The sequence below is a fragment of the Leptonotus elevatus genome, chromosome 11, assembly GCF_054856555.1.
Source record: "Leptonotus elevatus isolate MCC_2025b chromosome 11, RoL_Lele_1.0, whole genome shotgun sequence".
Classification (NCBI taxonomy): Eukaryota; Metazoa; Chordata; class Actinopteri; order Syngnathiformes; family Syngnathidae; genus Leptonotus; species Leptonotus elevatus.
In genome coordinates, this window is record NC_141249.1 from 15,639,911 (window position 1) to 15,664,488 (window position 24,578).

The 24,578-nt window shown below is 41.0% G+C and overlaps 1 protein-coding gene across 7 annotated transcripts; it reads right to left on the bottom strand.

The window, feature by feature from the left end:
* Positions 1–291: 291 nt before the first annotated feature.
* pip5k1ca (phosphatidylinositol-4-phosphate 5-kinase, type I, gamma a) lies at positions 292–23,985 on the bottom strand. 7 transcript variants are annotated; one of them, XM_086088280.1, is made up of 19 exons: positions 23,576–23,985; positions 14,838–14,866; positions 14,395–14,481; positions 13,476–13,606; positions 13,276–13,393; positions 13,057–13,209; positions 10,816–11,115; positions 9,659–9,867; positions 9,385–9,468; positions 9,247–9,295; positions 8,629–8,713; positions 7,685–7,846; positions 7,296–7,434; positions 7,094–7,126; positions 6,889–7,008; positions 5,702–5,945; positions 4,487–4,555; positions 3,735–3,824; positions 292–2,226 (listed from the first exon to the last, which is right to left on the bottom strand). In XM_086088280.1, the coding sequence occupies exons 1-19, from the start codon at positions 23,700–23,702 to the stop codon at positions 2,224–2,226; spliced, it is 2,232 nt and encodes a 743-aa protein (XP_085944406.1). In that variant the 5' UTR covers positions 23,703–23,985; the 3' UTR covers positions 292–2,223. The 7 variants fall into 7 exon arrangements, with proteins under 7 accessions (XP_085944406.1, XP_085944405.1, XP_085944404.1 ...); XM_086088279.1 differs by having other exon boundaries at positions 5,702–5,948; XM_086088278.1 differs by having other exon boundaries at positions 3,735–3,827; positions 5,702–5,948.
* Positions 23,986–24,578: the final 593 nt, after the last annotated feature.

Consider the following 24,578-nt stretch of genomic DNA (forward strand, 5'->3'; position numbering starts at 1 on the left):
AGACCGTATTCAATTTATTCAGCGAAATAATTTTTCATCCGATCCCTCTCCAGCCACTGGAGGTGTGCTCCAGGGCTCCATTCTGGGGTATCTGCTCTTCTTCACGTACTTCCTTCCTCTCAGTTTCATTTGCATTTATTTTCCACAGAGGTTTTAATTTAACTTGCCCATCGATGGCCCCACCCACCGTAACTCAAGTTTCAAACCCTAATTTGAAACCAGAACCCTACTTGGAAACCCTAACCCTGATTTAAAACCCTTATTTCAAACTAATAAAAACATAAAACTGTGTGCATTGAACAATTCATAGAACTGCTTTATTTCATATTCATTCTGATTGAGTCCAAAGACACGCCACATTCACACATATATACATTTACAGCCATCTATTTATGCTCATGTATAAATAGATGGAATATACACAGATATACATAAATACACATTTCTGATATGCATTATTCATTTTCTTTTTCTTTTTTTTTTATACCATGCTATGTCTGTAATGGACTCTCCCTACTGGATGACACAACACACACACACACACACACACACACACACACACACACACACACAACACAGAATGAACAAATTGGAAGAATCCCTACTGGTTTGCATGTACAGTAAAATCCACCCAACAGCTGCATGCAGCTCCTTCTCGATACAGAAGAACACGACTCAGCAAATTACACAGATTGCAATCGTCTCTCGGCCAAGCAGCAAAAATAAAACCAAAGAAAAATAACATTCTCCATTTCCGATGGAAAATATATCTGTATATCTTTCTATATATATATATATATATATTATTTTTTTTTATTATGTACACATTCTCAGGAGCACAATGACAAGAAAGAAAAATAAATAGCACTGCACAAGTGAAAGAAAATCATCCAATAAGGCAATTTGAAAGGAAAGGGAAGTGAGGACTGTACAAAATATTGCTGCTATGCTTTCCATCTTTGATGACAGTAGATTGAATACACATTGTGAGCAATACACTGGCATTTGTGATACAAACATAAAAAATAAAAATAAAAAGTGACCATTTGTGAGGGTCTGTTAATATAGCCAAACACATTCTTTCTATTAATTTTCTTACTGGAAATATGTAGTGAAATAATCAGTTTCGAAGTCAAACTGTCAGCTTTTTAAAATGTTAGTTTATTATTATTATATATATTTTGAAATAAGCCTAATTTGATTTGATCAATGCTACAGTTTGAAGTAACATTTGAGTACTACCATACAAGTTTAAGTACTGCACTGTCTAATAAAACTAAGATAAAGTAAAATTAGTCACTCAGTCTTGAAGATGCCTATCAGAATGGAGAATAATGAACAATAAATATTCCAATTGTTGGCAATAATAATAATAATAAATAACTCTACTACAAACCTTTTTATCATGAAAAATACTAAAAATGATCATCAATCTGTCCCATCTGTCAAGCTCATTTGGGCAAAATCCCTATTTATTATTATTATTATTATTAAAGGATAACCTTATTTACACAAAATAAGGGCGGTGTCTATTAGAGGCGTCGAATTAGAAGTCAGGCAACAATTTAGGGAAATATATCAACGAAAGTTGGACAGATGCACCAAAATGATCAAAGCTATTTGTTTAAAACGTGGAACATTTAAAATAAATAAAAAAATATGCAGAGTAATACATACAGTATTAATAATTTTCAATTCAAATATAACTTGAAATGAAAAGGATTGCTGCTTTAACCCACAGGTGTTTAACCCCTAAATACCCCACATCGCTTGGCAATATGCGTGTACGAGGCAGCCATATTAGAGAGGCAACTGTTCACCATTTGTAAAATAATCTATCGTATCATGATCTGACTAAATAAAAGGCAAATGACACATCCTTTTACTTTACATATGTGACAATGGTTTTCCACACCGACATGTCATGCTCCGACATAACCGCCTCGGGGCAAATGAAAACGAGTCTGTTCCATGTTTATGTGAAATAAGACATAAGACAATACTGTAGGTGTGTCACATCAAAAACATAGAACACACGAGCATACTTGTACTATGTCACACGTAAACACAAGTATCATATGTAAATGGCAGGGACCTGTCTGCTACGCCAGTCTGTTGATTTCTCCCCCCACTCGAGACAAAAAGATTGCACTTCAACCGTTGAGCAGGTTTTGGGCTTTGGCTGGACGATCCCCTTCATGCCTTTCAGTCACTTAACAGGGTTTACTGTAGGAGAAAGGACACACACAGTGAATGAATGAATAAGTATTCAATGTATTAAAAAATAGATCAAAAGATACTTTGGATAAGTTAGCAGTTTTTAGCAGTTGAGCTACGGGGATTTAAAACAGTATGTTGACCTATAGTGAGGCACTGTTTGCAATGAGAATTGACAACAATGCTAACTGGTTCACTTTTGGTATGCTAATATTAGCAACCCCACTAGGTGACGCACTTTCTTTCCTTACATTATGTTAGCATACCAACACTTTAGCCTGGCAAGCCGCACCCACTTTCGTCATAGACGGGGATTCGGCTCATAGGACGAACCAATGAAATTCGTCATTGGGTTTACAAAACAGCAAATTTCTTTCAGTGAAGCCAAAGAGTTGAAAACCATTTTCCTATCAGATGTAATTTCAGTAAGTCATCGGAGGGAGAGAAAAATACAGTACAGCAGTGCAACAATGACTTTTTCTGAGTTACAAACTGTCGCTTGTTCGACTACTGAAAATCATAGATCTCTTATAAAAACATAGATGGCTTGTCCGTAAGCTAATGAGAAGTAACGCACTCATAGGGCGGCCATTTTGTGACAGGGCTGCTCGATCACTCGTAACATTACAGCACTTTGAAAAAACTGTACATTGCTCAATTCGTTTTCCATTTTTGTTGTCAGACATGACACAAGAGATGACGCAAACAACTTTGTCACGTTTTTTATTTTATTTTTTTTAGATTAAAAAATTCAGTCAGAATCCCGTTAATAAGGTTTTGTCAAGAATTCAGCGAGTTAGGAGCATTTGCGTGGGTGAATCACCACGGACTACAGCACAACGCACCTGAGCAGTCCCCTGTCCTAAGATTGCCGACCAGTGACGACGCTCCCGACTCCACCTTGAGCCATCTAGTGTTCTTATAGATATCCATGCAGTGATTCTGGTTTTATACAGCACAATATTAGACTGCTATTTTACTTATGTCAGTGTTTTATGGCGGTTTGGAATGAATTAATTCAATTTCCATTCATTGTAATATAGAAAGATGATTTTGAAATAAGAGTGTCACAAAATCAATTCAACTCATAAGTCAGGGCACCACTGTATTATCTATAATGTGTTAAATGGTTTTTGGCTTATTGCAAAAGCTCCTCTGAGGGTTTTTTTGTCTATAGAATTGCATAATTGGTAGGGATCAAATGATGCGGCAGGCTGCCGGTTGCCCACCCTTGGGTGAAACCATTCTTTTGCCTATTTGGTTCATTTGAGCAGGCTGATGACAAGATGCGGCATGGTGCATGCTGCTTGCGGTTGAAGAGACACATGGTGGCCGCTTGTGCACTAAATAGTCACAACTCAGTGACCATTTGCACCTGGATGAATGCTACAATGCGCGGGGTGGGGAGGGTTCGATGGGACCTGAGAAGCATTAGAACTGCTTTCAATAAAATGGGGAGGAGTCTTCCGTCACTGTGTATTTTTTATTTATTTTTTAGTCGGATGCTTCTCACTTACTGTCTCTCTTTCCCAATCCCCATCTGGCAGGGCCTTAGACTCTGAGCCATAGTGTAGCGGAGAGTACACCCAGGTCCTGTCCTCTGGAGGCTGCTGTTTTGTTTTGTTTTTACACGCCAAGCACAGCAGAGGGCGCCAGGGGGACAGAGGAGAGGGCCAGTGGCACAGAGATAAGCGGCGGCAGTGGCAGGCAGGCAGGAAGAAAGATGCAGGAGAAGAAAAGACAAGACAGGAAATGAAAGTTAGGGATGCATAAAGGGGGGAAATGTCGCCCAGACAGCTTGTGTTAATCTTTGAAGCCAGATGTTGTTCAGAAGCAGCGATTATCACACAGTGTGTTGGAGTCAAATGTCTTCGAGGAGGTTGTGCGCGGGGTGAGTGATGGAGGATGAAGAATGTGTGTGTGTGGGGGGGGGGGCAAAAGGCATGGCTAGTCCACATGATATCAGTTTGCTTACCTGGAAACTAAAAGTCTAAAACAAATCCTCAGACAGGTCCAAATGGCTTGTTGTAATATATGTTAAAAATGAAGAAAAATTGCAATATCTGTATTGATTTTCCATTACATGTCTGTCAGGTGAGTAGTTTTACTTTAGTTCAACCAAAGTCATGGAACAGATTGTGCTCCACTTTGGAGGTTCAGTTGCGCTCCATTAGGTTCTACAATGTGACTACAAGCTGACTGTGAAAACTGCGCACACCACCAATTCTAATCAAACACAAGGCCCAGCTGCCATCTACAGCTCACTTACTGGCCAGCCGGACCGCCACTTGCCCCTTTGTCGGAGAGGTGGGACCACCCAAGTCCTTCCGTCGGGGAACTGATGACAACAACAGTGGAAGCGGAAGATGACAAATGGACACAGATGTGAAAAGAAGAGAGAGGGAAAGAGGTGACATGACAAGGGCGGCATGCTGAGGTGAGAATGGAAACGAGACGTCCCCTTCGGCAACACGCTTTTGTGATCTTTAAATACACGTACATACATGCAAAGAGATAATACCTGTACCATGTAGTACATTAGGCACACTTGCACATTCTATCTGCTTTTCCAAAATAAGGCTGAGTTTTGATTGAGATTTTAATGTTTATTATTGTGATTGTAGAACTGTACTACTTGGTACTAAGAGATATTAAATACACATGTAACAATACTAGAAACACCTCTAGATAGGATGCAGTGCAAATTTATCACAATCGCAACATACACTTCTACTTACGATCGCAAAATTTGCAACACAGGTGCCTGAACCTTTCCAACTTGTCTTAACCCCAAATTTGCACCTTGCACTTAAAAGCTGTGCTGATCGCAAATCCAAAAGTGAAGCAACACTGCCATCCTCTGGCGTATGTTTGTCATTACAATAATATAACTTGAATTTAAGGAATACTTGACTCATTGAGCCTATTTCAGCAGTATTATTTTTCATGTACAATTAATACCTTTAAAAACACATCTTTCCACTTGCTGTCAACTGAAGATGACGTCACCTGTGCTGAGGAAGGAAGTAGCTAACGACCAATCATGGTTCACCTGTTTTCTGTGTTTGGTCAGCAAACTGAACCATGATTGGTCGTTAGCTACTTCCTTCCTCAGCACAGGTGACGTCATCTTCAGTCAACAGCAAGTGGAAAAAATAGTTTTTAAAGGTATTAATTGTAAATGAAAAATTTAAAATAGACTGTATAATATTCGGATTCATTGTGATGCGCATGTAAATGGGAGCAATATATATTTTAATCTTATTATATTATTCATATATTTAATAATTTTTAATATATTAATATTTGGTTTTTCTGTCCATCTTTGTGCCCGGCATAAGACTAAAAAGAGCCAATAAGTGTGCAGCTGAGCACACACACACGCCCGAGAGTGCCACGGCCCGTCAACACCACCGCGGGAGCGCATTACACAGCTTCAACACTTGATGTCATCTTTAAAGTGTACAGTAGTGTGCGGTCTTACAAAGTAGATATCCGTGACCGGCACGTCGTCCTCGTCGTCCACTGAAGCCTGGCTGGTGCACCCCGAGCCCGACGCGTGGCTGGCTGTCTCCGCCTCCACCACCACCACCAGTTTGGGACTGGACGGAGTGGCTCTAGATGCCTCGGCAGAGGCAGGAGCGATAGTGGCGGGCGAGGAGGAGGAAGAGGCGGCTTCAGGGGCTGGAGAAGAGGCGGAAGGTGCAGCGGCAGCCTTCTGAGCGTCACTGCTGGAATCAAAGAAAGGACCACGTTGTGTCAGTGTGTTTTGCCAGCTGTCGTGCCCCCGTGATCCTTTGTTGTTCGTAAACACGGATTAGGAACATCCGCACTGCTCTGCCAGCTCCACTGCCGGTGCTTTGTGCAGCGCAGTATCAACAAGAGACCTGATTGGCTGATGGGATAAACAAAGTCGAAAGGTTGCCATGCAGATGTTTGTCTTTGCTCTCTTGGTCAGATTTAAATGAACTGGCCACAACATTAGGTACACCTTTTAAGGAGATCCTCCAGCATAGGAGCAATTTGAAGTAACCCAACCTTTTTTTGAGCAAAGAGAAATTAGAAAAATCTCTCATGGCACATGCTTAAATAATGATCTCATGTCAGTGCGAAATAATTCAATAGAATAGAACACAAAGCTAATATATTTACAAGAAGCCATGAATTTATATGAATGGCAATGGTGGGATACACAGGTTTATTCTACCTTCTGCCATCTAGTGGAAGAGCAATGAATTGTTCTGATAAATAACCTCTCTGCCCTCCCCTCCTCGTTGTCATCACCTTAGATTAATTGTAGTGTAGAGCGATGAGATTAGAGCATTTTTTTGTTCAGCTGCAACAAAAATCAGGTCAAAATGTGCCAAAAATCAGGTCATGGTGGCGTTATGGGAGCAGCCTCAGGCCCCCAGGACCACTGCCCTACCCCAAATTTGAGCCAAAATCTCCCGGCAGCGCTATTAGAGCCATCATATTTACGTTATATTGGGGTCAGACACGAGCTATGTTGAGAAGGGGAAAGGAGCATGTGCAACATGGCGTCATGGTCCACTTGGTGCTTTGTCAACAGACTGCACGGAAATGGGCATTTAACATCCGAGTGTATGAATCCACCCCCCCCTGGGATATTGGGGGTTTCACTATGACAAAGACACAGCGCAGCTGCTGTACCTTGGTTCAGGCGAAGGCTCCGGGACGAAGATGCTGGGCTCACTGTCATGTCGCTTTAATTCCACTTCCACAGTGATGGTTTGCTGGTCCTCCTCACGCACACGCAGCTCCTCCTGGGTTCTGCACATATGAACACACACACACACACCCACACACACGTGACTGCATGTATTCATACAAACACATTCCAATGCCACCATTTTACCTTCCGTCATGGCTGAGAGACTGGGTGTGCCTTCTGTGGACAAATGAGACAATGTCAAGATAAAGCAGAAATCCCGCAAAATTGGAAAATCAGAGAAGAGATAAGAGCCAACCAGATACACGACTTTCATACAGAGCCCAGCAAAGCTGGGATTATTGCCGCCCACTTTGTACTTCAACGGCGCACGTCAGGATGCTGCTACCTGTAGCGAGGGTGCTCGCCGGTGTCACAGGGAGATCGCTCAGGGATGGACAGAGAGGTGGTGGAAGAGAGGGTGGTGGCGATGGACGCCGTGGTGGCCTCCTCAAACGACGGAGGCGTGCATGGCAGATCGGCTCGTCCTGGAAATTGTACAGAAAAAGACGATTGGAACAATACAGGAGAAATAACTACAAACGTCAAATTCCAATTCAGTTTGTATTGTGTTATTCTTAGATGTGCACACAACATTAGGTACACGTGAACAATGTAATAAGAGCCTATACAAGAGCTCAATTAAAATCAAAGGTTGGCTAATGTTAATGTTAGACGTATGTGGAGGATGGACGTGTACTTAATGGCGTGTCCACCGAGTCGAAACAACGCAATTACCTTCGTCTTCCAGAGTCGGGAAGCTGCGGGCGCCTCTCAGGTCGTAGATGTTCTCGTCTCTCTCGCAGGGCAGCTGAGTGACAGACCAGGCCGCGCCGGGACCGCCGCACTTTGGCACCGTAAGTGACACTCGGCCCTTCTTGGATGGAGATGATTTCAAAGCTGCAAAATGCACATTAAAAACACATGGAAACATGAAGGTCCTCAATATGTGGGCTATTGTAACATTATTATATCAACACTTTTGTCTCAAGGGGGTGGGTGGGGGGGGCATTTTGCCACTTGCTGTCGACTGAAAATGACGTCATAGTTGCTCAGGTATCAACCAATCACGGCTCAGCTTGTGAACGTCACATGACCAAACTGTGATGATGTCTTTTTTTTTGTCAACAGAAAGTAGCAAAATGGCCACCTCCTGAAATGAGGGGGAAAAAAACAGTTTTTTTTTTTTTTGCTGCTTAGTTTATATTCCACAAACGCAATATTAACCAGAATGTCGTGTTGACACTAGTGAGGGAACATGGAACATATTATTACTGTAAAGAAAATGTTTGGGCTGATTTTAAATTAATAATGCCAATACAGCTCAGGTTAAAATCTGTTTTAATGCACTTGGAGGAAACATTGGTTATCATACTACAAAGTTGTACTATTTTATTATTTGAGAGTGAATTGGTTCTAATGCGTTCCCTTTATGGTGTTTAAGACATTTTCCTGAACTGACTCCCAATCATTTAACTGAGGAACCATGTCCGAGTGTGATTATGACGGACGGGATTTTAAGACTCTCCTACTTGATCTTTTCATTAGAAAGTGAAACAAAAAGGGCAGCTGAACTCTCTCACGCGACCTAAAGCATCACCGAATAAGGCCGCTGGAAGACTATCTGTTATTTCCACCTCGCGGCAGTGCTTTGACTATGTAAGGCAGCGGAATGGACTCACAGGAGCTCTTCCTGAAAACGGTGCTGCTCATGAACTTGAAGAACCTGTCGGCGTAGAATCCAGGCCGGTGGACCGAGACAGTGTCCTGCGGGTGAGACGGGGAGAGATTAATGAGATATAAATTTTTTTTTTTAAAATGAAGTACTTGCAGATTAAGCGATCTATTAATTCTCCTTGTGCTCCATTTCAGTAATGTATGTCTCTAGGTCAAGCCACTAGACAGACAAAGCGCAGGCATAAACAGTGGCAGACATTATTGATTCTCCAGCAGGCTGATGGGTGGCACTGTTTGGTCCGCTTGGAGGGAGAACAACACCGAGTCTTGACTGCACTGACCCTTCTCGGCTTTTCTCCTCACATTATGTACACCTGGCACCTTCACAACCTAATGTGATCCCATATAAAAGCTGACCCCAAATCTTAAGGAATATCAAGACACATCACTTAAAGATACAAAGTAGTGACTCATTACTATTTCTACATAAAGTCAGAATTCTCTTGATATTGGGTTCCAAATGTTGTAACCCATGAATAACGGCAGCCATCTTAAGCGCGAAGCGATGTCGACGCCTGCTCAGAGGTGAGTCGGTGTTTGCTAAAGCGTTGTTAAAAACTCACCCCGTCGTGCACTAATGCCTTCCACGTGTGCTCCAGTTTCTTGATTAACCTGCGCAGACAAAGAAATGCAACACAAGAAAACGCTGACGGCTGTGCATGTGCGTACAAAGCCAAGGGGACGATTCCTGTGCTGCTTACCTGTACGACTGTAAGATGTCAATGATGCCAATGTAAAGCAGAAGTCGTTCTCCTTTCCCATTCACGGCAGGGATGCCACCCATCCTAAAAGACGAGTACAAACACTCCATTGAGGGATTTTGTTTTGTGTGTGTGTGTTTACATGAAGATAATTGTGAATTTTGGGATTTACATTAGCTATAAAATATAATCATCAACATAATCCAATGCAAATTGACAGATAAGCGCAAAATGTAGTTTGCCATAATTCTGGCATCTCATTGGCCCCACTCACGTGTCTTCAGTGTCAATAGACCCCCCGCAGGCGGCCCCGCCCTGGATGGACTCCATGGCGGTGGAATAGAGGGCCTTCTGCTGGGCCATGGGCCGTTTCTCGTCGCTGTCGCCTTGGGAGCCTTCCATCTGCCGCTCCCTCTCCGCCTGATCCATATTGTGAACGCCCAGCAGGAGGCTGTAGTCCATGATCTTGAAGCTTTCCAGCACCTGAACAAATGGAATGACAGGCTCAGGGTGCATGAAAACAGTCAACCTTAAACATTTCTTGACAATATGTTATATGTGACCTCACGAGTTGAAACATGACAGTTTGATTAATATTACATTTGTGGAATATGAGTTATGCAGCAAAATCCAGCCGTTTTTTTCCATCTCAGGGGGCGGCCATTTTGCCACTTGCTGTCGACTTAAGATGGCATCACAGTTGCTCAGGCAACAACCAATCACAGTTCATCTGTTTTCTGAAGCTGAGCTGTGATTGGTTGTTACCTTGTGCAACAGTGATGTAATTTTCAGTTGCCAGCAAGTGGCAAAATGGCCACCGCCTTATTTGGATAAAAACTGCTGGATTTTGCTGCTTAACTCATATTTCACAAAAGCAATATTAACCAAAATACCGTATTTAGACTAGTGGGGCTGCAGAGAACATATTATTGTCAATCATTTTTTTGGGGGGGTTGACTTCTCCTTTAATGTACAATTAATTTATTATTAAATATTTTTTATATATATTTTATTATTTTATTATTATTAGTGTGATGATACTTAAATGAACTTGATGAACTGGCTGCACAGTGCAATGAGTAATAACTAAGCCTGTAAATTAATAATTAATAAATTAATGTGAAATTTATTTAAAAAACATTTAATAGCAATCAAAATTAAAAGTCGATCTGTCCATTTTCTACTCTGCTTCTGGTCAGAAGAAGCTGGAGTCTAATATTAGAAATATAATTGTATTGATTAAATGTGTTCCACAACAGTTTTCCTTCGATAACATTTTAGTTCAATTTCTGGCTCTAAGATTATCATTAGACGTTTTCAAAGTCAAAGATAATTTTGGATAATTGTACCACTCGTGCCCCCTTCTGGAGGTACAAAGACAGGACTACAAAGCACTCGGATGTGTTTACTTCCCATCCCTCACCAACTTACCAAACAGTCCCTCTGCAGCGTCTTGACCAGCGCGTTGTACGTGTCCTGGTCCAGCATGAGTCCGTCCTGCAGGTCCTGCATGAAGTCCAGGTCCTTGAACGTGGGCCGGGCCTTCTCGCGTTCCTTCTTGGACGCTCGCCTCTTGTAGGTGGAGCCTTTCATGTCGTACTTGAGATGCATGCGCACGACGCGGGGCAGCACGTTGTTCATCACCACCACGCGGATGTTCTTGCCGCCCGACTGCACGCAGTAGAGGCCGAAGAACTTGGGCAGCAGGGTGCGAGGGTTCTGGTTCAAGTTCTGGAAGGAGAAAAGAAAATTATTTGACCATTCTTTTTTTTTCTTTTTTTATTACTACAGAGCCATGTCAGAAAATAAACTTGGATCCAGTATTTGGAATCACCATAGTTGGCGTCATGTGGACGACTGAGTAGATGTGTTGTTTTTGTTGAGCCAAGTTTAGCACTAAGCTATTATTTTTTGGTATATTTATATCTGTAAAACAGACGCGAGTTCAAACGTGCCCTGCATGAGTAATATACATTGATGGCGACAAGGATAAATGTGAAAAAGTACAGCGACATAATACCAGCGAGCCAGAAAGAGCATGTCGTGCCCTCGGCAGCCACAGAGGGCCCGGAGAGAAGTTGTACAACACGCCACGTGAGAAGAGTTGGGGGCTGGGCGCGGGATGTGAATGCGGATTAACGGGTACGACAGATAAAAAGGAAAATAAGCTGCGCTGAGAGTGAGAGCGGCCGAAAGAGCGATAAGATGTGTGCGTGAGGATGGATGGAGCATATCACACAGTAGACAGAGAGAGGCGGTTACGTCACCGTGAGCCGCATGCAGCCCAAAGACAGCCTGCTCAGTCGGCCCTCGGGCGTCACGTCAGTCAGCCGCGACAGTCGTGTGGAGATGACTGCATGTAACAACGCTTACTAATTTGCTTCTTGTGTCCCTCAGCGTGTGTGTGTGTGTGTGTGTGTCTTGACCTTGGCATAGGGTTTTATCTTTTTTAGCAGACTTACAGCTCCAGGGCTGAAGCAATTGTCACAAGTGATATCAGTAAGAGAACTGCTATGACCTACAATCTGATTGTAAAGACTCATCTATATGCATGACTTAGCATAATTACATGTTAGCATTAAAAATATTACTTTTGGTAATAGTACGGTTTATCCAATACACACTGGCGGACTAGATTGATCTATTTGCTACGCCGCTTATCCTGTTCAAGGCCATAAGGAACTGGAGACTACTCCAGCTGAGTTTGGGCAAATCACGGTGCACTTATATAGAGGCAGACAACCATTCACACGAGGGGTGAACATTTTTGAAAAAAAGTCCCCAAAAAAATTCCCCCCTCAATATTGTGATTGCATATTTAATATGTGATTTTTTTTCTCTCCAAAATCCTCTTCCCATGCATTCTTTCTTACTTAACTTATTCACTGCCATTGACGGCTATAGACGTCAAAAATTCATTTGAACTATTTCTATTAGTTAAAAAAAAAATGTCCTCACTTTTGTTAACAAGAGTATGAAAACCTAGAAATTTTTTATTGTACATTTAGAACAGATATAAAATTTGTGATTAATCGTGAGTTAACTAGTGAATCTATGCAATTAATTACGATTACAAATTGTAATCGACTGACACCCCTAATTTTTAGTAATCTAAATTAAGCAGCAAAATCCACCCGTTTTTAATCCATCTCAGAGGGCGGCCATTTTGCCACTTACTGTCGACTGAAAATGGCATCACAGCTGCTCAGGTAACGACCAATGACAGCTCACCTTTATTACCTGTGACAAAATGGCTGTCCTCAGATGGATTTAGCTGCTTAACTCATATTCCACAAACAAATTTGGGTTGACTTCCCCTTCAAGCACTGAATTTTCATCTAGAAACTACATGAATAAATTAAATATGCATATATATTTTATTTGAGTTGGCTGGTAGGCCTTTTTTTTTAAATATATATATGTAGTACATATTAAAAAATAAAGCCTACCATCCAATTAAAATAAAGCCGTTTTTGTGCCCCTAAATTGCAGCCTTTGCTATTTGAAACTTGCATCCTACTAGATTGCAATGTCAATTTAAATTTGATGAATTGTTCAGCGCTAATTCATATTTGCACCGTCACCGAATAAATAAAACAAACTCACTTGACTCTAAAAACAAATGACATCTAAAACTCCAAATGAAAACGTGCACACCGCATGCTCCCCTACCATGTAGTAGCCTGGCAGCAGCTTCTGCAAGAACTCCGCCTCCTTGTGCATGACCGTCTTGATGATGAACTCGTCGTCCTTGGTGAGATAGAAGACGGAGCCGCTCGCGCCGGGATTGGACAGCTCGATCAATGGCTCGTTACACAGAGAGTACTGCGAAGGACACGACGATCACCCCTCTGGCTGCCATTCATCTGATGCCGTTCACAGCCATCTTACCAAGTAGTCGTCCGGCCTGATGCCAAAGAGTTCTCGGAAGTAGCGGAAGGCCACAGGAGCGTACGTTTTGAAGCGGAAGTCTGGGAAGTGATGGGCCGGCGTGAGGTTGCTCCCTTCGCTGCACCCCGGGCACAAATAACACGGTGTTGAAAATATGGATAGAAGAGACCAATTCATATTTTGCACCCAAAGGTTGAGACCTTGGGAAGAAGATGCTCTCCACCACGTAGAAGTCCTGCATCAACACATCCCTCTCGGGCTTGGAGCTCAGGTTGCCGACCGTGTAGCCGATGCCGAGCTGGATGGCTCCTTTCAGGGCAGAGGACGTGGTCTACGGAGGAGGTTGGTTGAAAGGTTTGATCGGTCATACACTGCTTAAGCGCGACTTGAAACATTGCCTGTAATGTTAATAAAGATTGTATGTTGGGAATTTGTTGACCCTGGATGATTGCTTTACATGATTTACGACGAGAAAGGAAAAGCAAATGAACTCATTTAGTGCCATTGACGGCTATAAACGTCAAAAATCCATTTGAACTGGGCTGGCAGTAAATGAGTTAATACATTGTAACAGATCCCACTTGACCTTGGAGGTTCTACTAACCATCAGTAATTGTTTCTTACATTTAGGTAGAGTAACAAATACAACGTCGTTGATGAATATTTTTGCGCTTTTGTTTTTAGAAAGTAGGAGACAGGCAAAAGATTATTTTTCCCCTTGTAACGTTTGAAACGTGACATTATCTCATGCACTTACACTATTTACAAGGTTATTTAGCAACAAAACATGTCTAATAATCACATCATCATTAATCATAATTATCACATTATTTCATTTTATTTCTTGGCACGTACAGGCAAAAAATATATATACTGATGTCGTACCTCGGGGAGCTGTATAAGTGAGCGTCATTTCATACACTATCATTAAAACTCAATATAATACAGATGTATCGGAATGTATTCTGATTGGACAAAATATGCTTGAAGGTGTTTTCATGTGAACAGAATTTTTTACGGACATTACTGTAGATCTTTTATTTTTTTATTTTTACATACCGTAATATACTGCATGATTTTAAATATCTATCCACATTCCACATGTGGATTTAGCCCAACCTTTTTGTAAGTGGTTTCTCCGGATGCATCCACCCCTCTGTGGCCGATTTTCTTCCCCTGACCAGGAAGGCCTGAGGAGGACGGCATCTGACAAGCAAGAAAGACTGCTGATGAGTAAAAGTGCCAATCGGTTGGTAGCATTTCATTATCAATAGAGTCGCTTTGAGGCAAAGATGCATAAAAAAAAAAGATGAACTGTGTGTTAAGCCTTTTTATGGATACTTCTTTTCTGCACATATTTTGTGATGCTGCCACAGAAGGAATGGTGGTGATGGCCAAGACTCCAAGCCAATAACCGCACGGGGTGCAAAGGATGTGACTGCTCCGTACAGTATGAGCATAACAATTAAATGTTAATTACATATGCAAATCAATTTGGCCAAATGGAATGCAAGTAGCATGCAAAACATAATACGGCTAGTATGATGATGAATCCGAATTACCTCTGTGATGAAAGCTTTCCTTGCGGCATCTGAAAGACACAAATGTATTTTTTTCTCTCACCACTGTTCCATACTGTATTTAATGCCCCATTTGACCACAATGCTATTATATAAGTAAGTCTCATCATCAGCTAACCATATAAAAAGATAAAACATTCGTGTTAGGTTCATTGAAGACTCTAAATCGTCCATAGGTGTGAATGTGAGTGGGAATCTTTAATTGCCTATACTTGCCCTGTGATTGGCTGGCAAGCAATTCATGTGTACCCCCTGCTCCTTTCAGGAAAGATTCCAAACCATGATGAGGAAATGCGGCATAGAAAAATGGATAGACTAAATGGTGATTAGTTGTCATCTATTGGAGAGACTGAGTGAATCAAATGATAAGCACAGCAGCAGCTTGAGTGTGCAGCCTCTCTCTCGTCTGCCTCTCGTGGACCGCTCATGTGACAACAGCAGAACCTGTTTTTCACCCCTCCTCCTCTCCTCCTCCTCTTCCTCCTCCTCATGCTCTCCTTCGCTTCCCCACTGTCACACACGGTCACACAAGAATGAACACGGCCAGGCACACACACGCACGTACAATGGCAGCAGCCGTGCTCAAATGTGATGAAATGGAAGAACAGAGGGAATGTTTTGCGATTGCAAATGTGCTTTTTTTCCTTTTCGTCCTGATGTTTGTTTGCGTCTGCGTTTCCATGTGAGAGCTGGCGTGCAATCGGCTGCTTCGGGTCAATTGGCCATGCTTGACAGTGTATGTTATGCATCTGACTTGCGGTTGCGCCGCCATGTTTATGCATGCGAAGGTAATCGAGTGCGTGAGAGGAAAACGGGTACGCGCGTAGCAACAATAGGGCCAAATTTGAGCGTTATCCCCTGCCTCCAGCAAGCCAAAAAAGACTCTATTGTTGGATGACTTGAAAAGATTATCCTAAGCGATTAGCGAGTGTGTTAAATGTGATTTTATTCCCCCCGCATTATAAACCTGGTGAATATTTACAAAGGCAAATCCTTGTGCGTATGGTGTCTCAGAAGTCATCTACAAATACAAATGACAAGGAGAACACATTTCAGACACTATGTAGTTCCCAGGTAACAGTTAGCCTAGCCTCTTCTATTTCTTCTTCTACTACAGCAAAAGCTCGCTACTTACAAGGGACAGAGACTTGGCCAGCCCACAAATAGCAAACATCTGCGTATAATTGCAGAACATCCAAATGCATTGGGCGGGAGGGATTTTTTTTATCCCCCCCAAAAATGCTAATAAACATTCAAATTAGGCATGCCCAGTGCTTTAAAAAAAAAAATCAAGGTTTCAATACTCTAATGCTGGCTGTCAGAGAGACGTGGCAACCCTAGATGTGTTTTTCTCTGATAAATGTGCATTGTCCTTTAAGTAAAATAAATTAAAAATAATAATAATTGTGCTAACAACAAGGACAACATGAGTAGCCCATCAGTGATGGGACGAAGAAGAATAAAAACGATTAAATATTTTGTTTAAAAAAAAGAAAGAAGAAGAAGTGGTTAATGGGGGAAAAAAAATGCTGTTTTTAATTCATACAATATTTCAACAGGGGTCATTTTAGAGCTGTCATTTTATACCGTGATGCCACAACATTTTTGCTCACTCTTATCATATTGTCAGAATCTAATATCAGCCCATGCCTATTTAGCAATAAAATTAAAAAAAATTAAAAATCTGCCAAATTCAATTGCTTAAGGAATTTTTGAAATCAAATGTCCATTATAGTAATTTTATTGTGTTGTCCATTAGTTTCATTTTTCTTGTAACTTAGATAAGATGTCTCGTAAGACAACGCCTGTCCTATTCGTGGGAGATTGTGAATATTGGGCCATGAATACGCAAGGATTACTGTATAAAAAAAATTGTAATATTGTTTTTTAAATTATTATTATTATTTATTTTTATTTTTTTCTGCCCAAATTTTGGGGGTTTGTTTTTAACTGTCTTAGTTTTCTTTGTGCTGTAAAGTGTCCTTGGGTGTCTTGAAAGGCGCTGATGAATTACATTTATTATTATTATTATTATTATTAAAAGCTTTTGTACTATATTCCGCTTTTTTTTTTTCTAAGCATACACGTGTGCCAGGATTCAACATGTGAGACACAACAAACTGACGTGCTCGCTTGTAGAGTGAACAGCAACTGTCAGCCCGCTCATTTGCCTGCGAGTCTGCATGAAAAATCCGAAAATGGAGCATAAACACTATAATACACCACAAGAACAGGTCGATAGCAGATCGCCCCTGAGGACGAGCTAAGTAAGGAGCTGTCACTGAGGTGATGGTTAATTATCTTGTCCGAGTGATGGAGCTCCGGCTATCGATTTGTCTTCAGTTTTCTTGCCAGGACAAAACAATTGGGTCAAAGTGCTCCGAGCCTCCAGGATGCACGCATCCATTAGGGGCAGAACAACGAGGCCAATTACTTACTAGGAAGTACGAGCAGGAAGTAGGAGTAATTTGCAATGATATTTTTAGAGGTGCAACGATTGATGGGCAACTCATTGATTATTCAATTAATTGATCATTATTTTGATAATCGTTTAGAGGCCTTGTTTCATTTAAAATGATCCAAATCAACAGCAAATATTGTCAGATCTCTCAAATCCTCCTTGAAAGTAGACTGATTTTCTTGGCGGTTTCTTAAAATAAGACATTTACAAAGAATGATCAACTTGTGTTGGATGTTCCTGAAATTACGTTTTCATCACTTTATGTTTGCATATTTTCTGCACTTTCAATATGAAATAATTTTTAAATACATGTATGGAAATTAAAATTGGTTTGAAATTCTGATTCATCAACAAAAATAATTGACAGATTCATTGATTATATATATATATATATAAAAAAAAAAAGGTTAGTTGCAGTCGTAGATAGTACAGCTCGCAACTTATGTTACTTCCTGATTGTGATTCCTGGTGTGCAGCGGGTCAAAGCTGGGTTGTCCTCTGCTGTCAGAGCAGATCACACCCCTTGGATAATACACTATGTGTGTACGTGTGTATGTGTTAGTGTGCGTGTGCGTGTGCGTGCGAGAGAGAGAGAGAGAGTGCGAGAGAGAGAGAGAGCGCGAGAGAGAGAGAGAGCGACGCAAGCCGGCCTAATAAAAAACTTGCCATCTGCAGCTGGCGGAGAGGGAAAAAAAAATATGTATTATATATTACGATTTTTCTAACTTTGAAGCACTCCATCTTTTAAACCTAATTCAGCCTGACTTATACATATCAAATATGAATTATATTTGTGCAATTTATAACCCAAGAAAGGCCAGTATGAGAGTAGTCATCAACCAATCACATGGTTGGAAAATAAATCGGGGCAGATCTCGTCAATTTCAGTTGACCTGTATTACCTGAAACAGATTGGCAGATTTGTAAAAAATAAAAATAATAATGTGCAAAAAGAAATGCAATTTTGACCCTACATTTATGAATAAACTATTGTTGTTGGTGTGCATGACAGTGACGCGCCACCAGGAAGCTTGGGGACGTCTTGGACCGTGTCCGTGGGGGACAGACTGTCAGATTTGGGAGGCTTCTACCCTTTTCTCGAAGGAAAGAGCTCAAATCAGCTCAGTCCTCGCGGCACAAAGGACACACAGGCAGAGCTCCGCCTCTTATGCAATTTCACACTGTTTTTTTTGTTTTGTTTTTCATTCCCGAGCTTTACTGACCTTCCAAAAATGGAGGAAAGCTGTCAGCTAAAGAGAGAAACATCCTTTTACAGACATCACAGACGAGTGCGGCTGAATGGAGGCGCACTGGACTTAACGGTGAGTTATTGCTGAGAGCGTCAGTGAGTCAGGCGGGTGTAAGCTGCTCACACGACAAAGCCCCTCAAACCTGCACACAAACGTGCGACATGGATACACGGCCTAAGCACGACATTCCAAACCAATGCGGGGAAATTATCCGATTTCACTTCATGGCCTAAAAACATAATTAATTTACAAGAAATCAATCAAAATGATCAATGCACAAAATGTGTGCATAAATTCAGACAAGCTCATCATTATTTCATGCTATATATTCTTTTGGTGTCTCTTGCTTGGCAGTGTACATTTTTCTAATTTGAAATATGCACTTTGGCAAAGTAAAGTCAAATAAGGTTTGGAAGACATTAGCCTAAACAATAACGACAACAACAACACTAGGTCATTGTGCCTGCACATGTTAAATGAGTAACCAACAAACACAGGTTCTTTCTAGGCGGCAACTGCCTTTTAGAATCGAGTATCGATTATTTGAGTAATCGGATAAAAACAAATTTTGCAATATTAAACACAATGACATGTACATGTGAAGTGCAGGTATTTTTATTATTATTATTATTATTATTATCAGCTTGGAGTTACCATTCTCTCGTTCCACACCATAATACTGAGTGTGTACAGCTCTAAAAGGTGAGTGACATGGGTGTCAGCAAATGAGAATGTAGAGTAGAGTGCCTGCATTCTGCGTGCTGAGTTCCTAAGTGCTTATTATGTGTTTGTTTTATTACCATTTGTCCAATAATATATTCATAAACAAAACAGACAAAAAGATTCTTCCCACGCACGGAAACAGGAAGAGAGTTTGCGAGCGATGAGCGAATGAAGCAGCGCAACCAAAACAGCAAAAGAAGCAAAACTCGTGTCTGTACCTGACTACGACACACCTTGAAGCCAAGTGCACTTTTAAAGACACCACACCAGCACATAATCCTTGTTTTCTTTTCACCACGTGAACAGGCAGCTATCGCGTGTCGAAACAAAACAAGGCAGCGAATACTGACGAGCTGCCATTTAGGGTAAAAACAACCTTGGCAGTAATGGACTGAGGCTGGATGACTGGATTGGATCATCTAATTCTAAAAAGATTAATTTGTGGCAACCCGACTTATTTTGTATTCCATTCAAATCGCGATCACTTCAAGCCAAAAGTCATGATGTTAAGTAAACTGCGTCACCCTCCACATTCTTTCGTCGTGACGTCAAACAAAGCTCCAAATGTTACTTATACAATCCGGCAGCGGGTTAGGGAGGGATGGAGGAAGAGTGAGCATGCAATAGCAAAAGGACACATCAGGACAGAGCAGATGGAACTGCCGGCCCATTTGCGCTTCTTTCAGCAATTCTGAAAGGCCTCGCACCCTACAGCAAAAAAAGCAAAGGAGCAAGAATTGAATTCATTACCTCCTTTCAGAATCTTCCGGGATCTTTAAAAGTAAAATATGATACTCGTTTCAACGCAGTTCAATTTCTCAAGGGCAATGTTGTTAAATTAACCAATTTAAATCAGACATTGATTGTTAATTGCGACTTTACAGAATGTTTTATTTATTTTATTTTTTTTTAAACCTCACGCAACAGTGTGAAGAAAGAACGGTATGTGGAGTTTCATTTTTTGTCAGCGGGTGGCAGTAGCGATTCAAAATTTAATATTCTACGTTCAATAGCTTTAAAAAAAAAAAAAAAATCTGCCACACTGATGCTAATTTTGTTAGCCAGTCTATGGAGTTTTACATTCTTTGTTAGCATTAAGCTAGGGGACTTTAGTGAGACAAAGTTAATGTGCTTTGGTACACACAACACGTAATTAGGCTTGAAATTAATTTTTTTCAGTCATTTTGTTTTTCCAGTGAAGAAAGAATTCTCTTAACTTGCAGACAGTTTCAGCCCTAGTTAAAAAAAAAAAGTTATTAATTACTGCCACATCAATGCTAATTGTGTTAGCCAGTCTATGGAGTTTTACATTGCTTGTTAGCATTAAGCTAGGGGACAAAGTTAAAGTGCTTTGGTACTCACACAACACGTAAATAGGTTTTGAAGTTTCTTTTTTCAGTCAAAGCTGTCACAAAGGCTGGAGCGACAGCTGAAACTCTCAGAAAGGTATGAGAAGACTAAAAAAAAAGAAACGTCAATCTTATTCTTTAAGAAGACAAAATGAATGCCATAGCGTCATTCTATTTGATGTACGTTTGGTTTTACAGTCAAATTCAACTGGGATGGGCAAAAAAAACAAAAACTCTGGAAAGCAAGCAGTTAAGACTTTTTAGTGAAAATGATTCACTATCTGGTAAAACCGCTGTCATAACTGGCACTTCTAACAACTGTGCAACTAAAGACAAAGAGACAACTCGTATCTCGAAAAATGCCACTGTCGTCCGAATTAATTTGTTACCAAACGGCATGTAGCTGCATAATGTAATGGGGCCGGCTAATAATAACAAGCATGGAAAAACTAATTTCTCTCATAATGTTCCTGTTGGACGTCCTTAAATGGTGAGTAGTTTTACTTTATTTTAATTTGATCAATTACCAGTGGTTAGCTTGTTTGTAAAAAAAAATGTTATCTAGTTCTGATGAAAACCGGCAGCTGTTCCAAACACACACATACCGCATGTAAACAGTGAGTTCTCACATTGGGGCCAGCTGAGCTCAACGCCGCAGCCTACAATTACATTGCACAAGATGTGACATTAAGCGAGCTCAATGGAGCTCTCCGAGCCTCTGCAGCTGACATTTAAACTCAATTCTACTAAGCACACTCCTGTCAGTGGATGATAACTGCGATCATCGCTCACTGCTCCTGTATTGAACTCCTGCAGCTGGAATTTGGCCAAGAATACAGTATGCAGGAAAAAACTTTAAACCAATTTTCGGAACGGGAATGACAATATGTTCTATCAATTCTGTATAAATGGCACCAACATTTTGCACAAACGACAGACACAGAATGGGGACCCCAATTGTCTGCGTTATTTTGTGTCTTAGGAAAATGTGTGCATCAGAATTGATGACCAACATAATATCTGGCATGCAGAAAAGTGAAGGAAGATTGCATGAATAAAAAGCAGGTATGATGGATGGAAGAACAATCTGAAAGCACAAATAAGGTGTGATGAAAAAAGTATGGAGGGAATGAGGGAAGGAAGGCAGGAAAATAGGTTTCAGAAGAGGAAGGAAGGAAGGAAGGATGGAAGGATGCGCGGCGGAAGGAAGACAGGAAGAAAGGAAAAAAACAAGGATGTAAGGAAACATGATGAAAGCAAACAGCAGATAAGCTGTTTTTTTCCACAAATAAATTATGTAAGGATGCGTGAATAACAATTTGGTCTGAGGGAAGAAAGGAAGGCAAAAAAAAAAGAGAGTAGGTTTGCGCAAATGAAGGGTGAAACATGCATGGGTAAAAATTAGGGGTGGGAATCTTTGAATGTCTCACGATTCGATTCCGATTTTTGGGTGTGCGATTTGATTCAGAATCGATTTTTGATTAAGAACGATTTTTGATACAAAATGATTTGATTGACAATGGTTTTTGCTTCAATTTATAGATGTGCAAGGAATTGTAATGATCTACTCCAGTCTGACTCGCTAATGCTAATTAGTGCCCTACTCGCGGCACTTTTATCACTCAAAAGAACGGCTCCACGCTGAATTTTTTTATTTTTTGAATAACTTGATCGTGACTTTTTTCTTCTACTCTCTAATGTGACTACAACTTAACAATGTATCAGACCGCGTGGAACCACACTGCCCCTAAGTGGGCAAATCGGGTACAACAAGAACAGCACTCCCAATAAAGGCACAAACAAACAAAGGGAAGACGGTATAAAATAATTTTAATAAAATAGATTTTGGGACATTTAAAATAGATTCTGAATCGTACTAAATGAGAATCACGATTCTTATGAGAATCGATTTTTTGGCACACCCCTAGTAAAAACAGGTGTGATTGAAGAAGAAAGGAGGGTCTGAGGAAAGGTGGGCAGGACAGAGGTAAGGAAGGTAACATTGTACACAATAAAAGCGGCAAAGGAAGCATGACAGTGATCAGGAAGGTAGGACAGAAAGTCGAAAGAGACCGGTGGGTAGTAGGTAATGTCTGGTCGGTGCTGGATTTCACTTTCCTTTCTTTTCTTTGATCCTTCCTCTGGACTCCTGACAACCTCACGACTCTAGCTGGATTCTGAAGTATTCGGTTTACGTGAACGGTATGGGATTTTTAATAGGTTTTAAGTGAACTAATGAGTACACACTCACATGCAGGCACACCCACACAGACACTCACATACAAAATAAACATTAAAAAAAAAGAGCGCAATGATGATGACATGTCAAATCGGCAAAATTACCGAATGAACAATACTGAGCTCTCAAAAAAAAAAAGTAGAAAGAGAAGAAGGAAGGCAAAAAAAGTAGGTTTAGGAGGAATGGCAGTTATGATGCAAAAATAAAAAACGGGTGCGAAGGAAGGGGAAGATGGTAAAACAACCATATGTAATCAAATTATACTTTTTTCTTTTTAAGTGTTCCCACTTTTGTCTCAACCTGCACACTGCAGTATGTCTCCCTCTTTGGTCGAAGGTGCTCAGAAAAAATCCCTGTATTTTCCCCCTTTAAATTTTTTAGGCTCATTTATGCGAACCAACATTCCCAAATAATCTCTAACATCAATTCTTACGTGTTGTTTATTGCGCCGCCAACATAATGTGCTGTTGTTATGTACTCCACATGAGAAGAATCCAAACGCTTGCTTCACCTGCTCTCCTCATCCACTCGGCTAAGCTAGCGGATGCTAGCACAGCTAAGCGGCTAAAGATGAGTCGGGGCTTTCTGCTTAAATTCCTCACAGAATCCGATTTTTAAAAAACGGCGAATAAATGTTAACGAGACACATAGAAAAACACGAATGGAATACATGAAAAACATGTCGAGGTCCAACCTACCCATGTCTCCGGCGTCCAGTCCGTAGCTAACCCCGACGACCGTGTCAGCATCATCGGATGATGCGGCCCCGGATAGAGGACTCCCGTCCCTGGCCTCCGACAGCCCGACCGCTCCCTCGGCTTCCATTCAGCCTCCGGGAGGTGCTGGTCCAAGCGGCGGCGGCGGCAGTGGGGGATAAACGGGTAAGCGACGACGCGTACCGTCAGAAACCCGCAAAACAAAGTAAAAAAGGAACGGCAAGCCTTATATTTTGCGGATAATCACTAGGGGAGACATGTTATGTTCTCCAGGGACGGTGGCTTCATTTGGTCAAACGACGGTTCGGTGGGTACCGTCTCCCCGGCTCGACTGCACTGCTGCTCGGTCAGGCTGCGGCGGCTCAACCAACGCGGAATAGCTCAGTGGTGTTGGGCTCGGTGACGCCCCCTGGTGGCGGCGGAAGGAATTGGTTTTGTTAACCAACGCGAGTGGTGAAAGTAACGAATGAAAGTAGTAATACTTTGTTTACTATACGTGAAGACCCTGAAAATGAATTCGGAGATTTGTTTCCGAATACATTCCACATATTTGAATGAATGCATGAATTGTATTCCTCAAACACACATATATACCAAAAAAAAAAGGAAATATATATATCCACTAAAATATATTAAAAATCATATAAAACATAAAAATATAACTTATTCACATGTTCGAAAACAAGGAGTAGGAAGAAGTAGGCTTTGAATATAATTGATAAATTATGTATTAGTAGAAAAAAAAAACATTACTGTGACGTTGACGTACCTGGGTTATCGACTTGAGTGGACCCTCGCATACACGTTTGGCATATGCAGATTTTTTTTTAAATCTAAAAAAATACTTTCAATCGTTTTTGTGTTTGTTTTGTGCCCCCCCCCCCCCCCAAAAAAAAAACTAAAATAACCTCCCCGCCAAAAAATCTTCCCAAAATGCTGATCAACATTCAGTATTAAAAATATTGAGAGAGAAAAAAAAATGGGG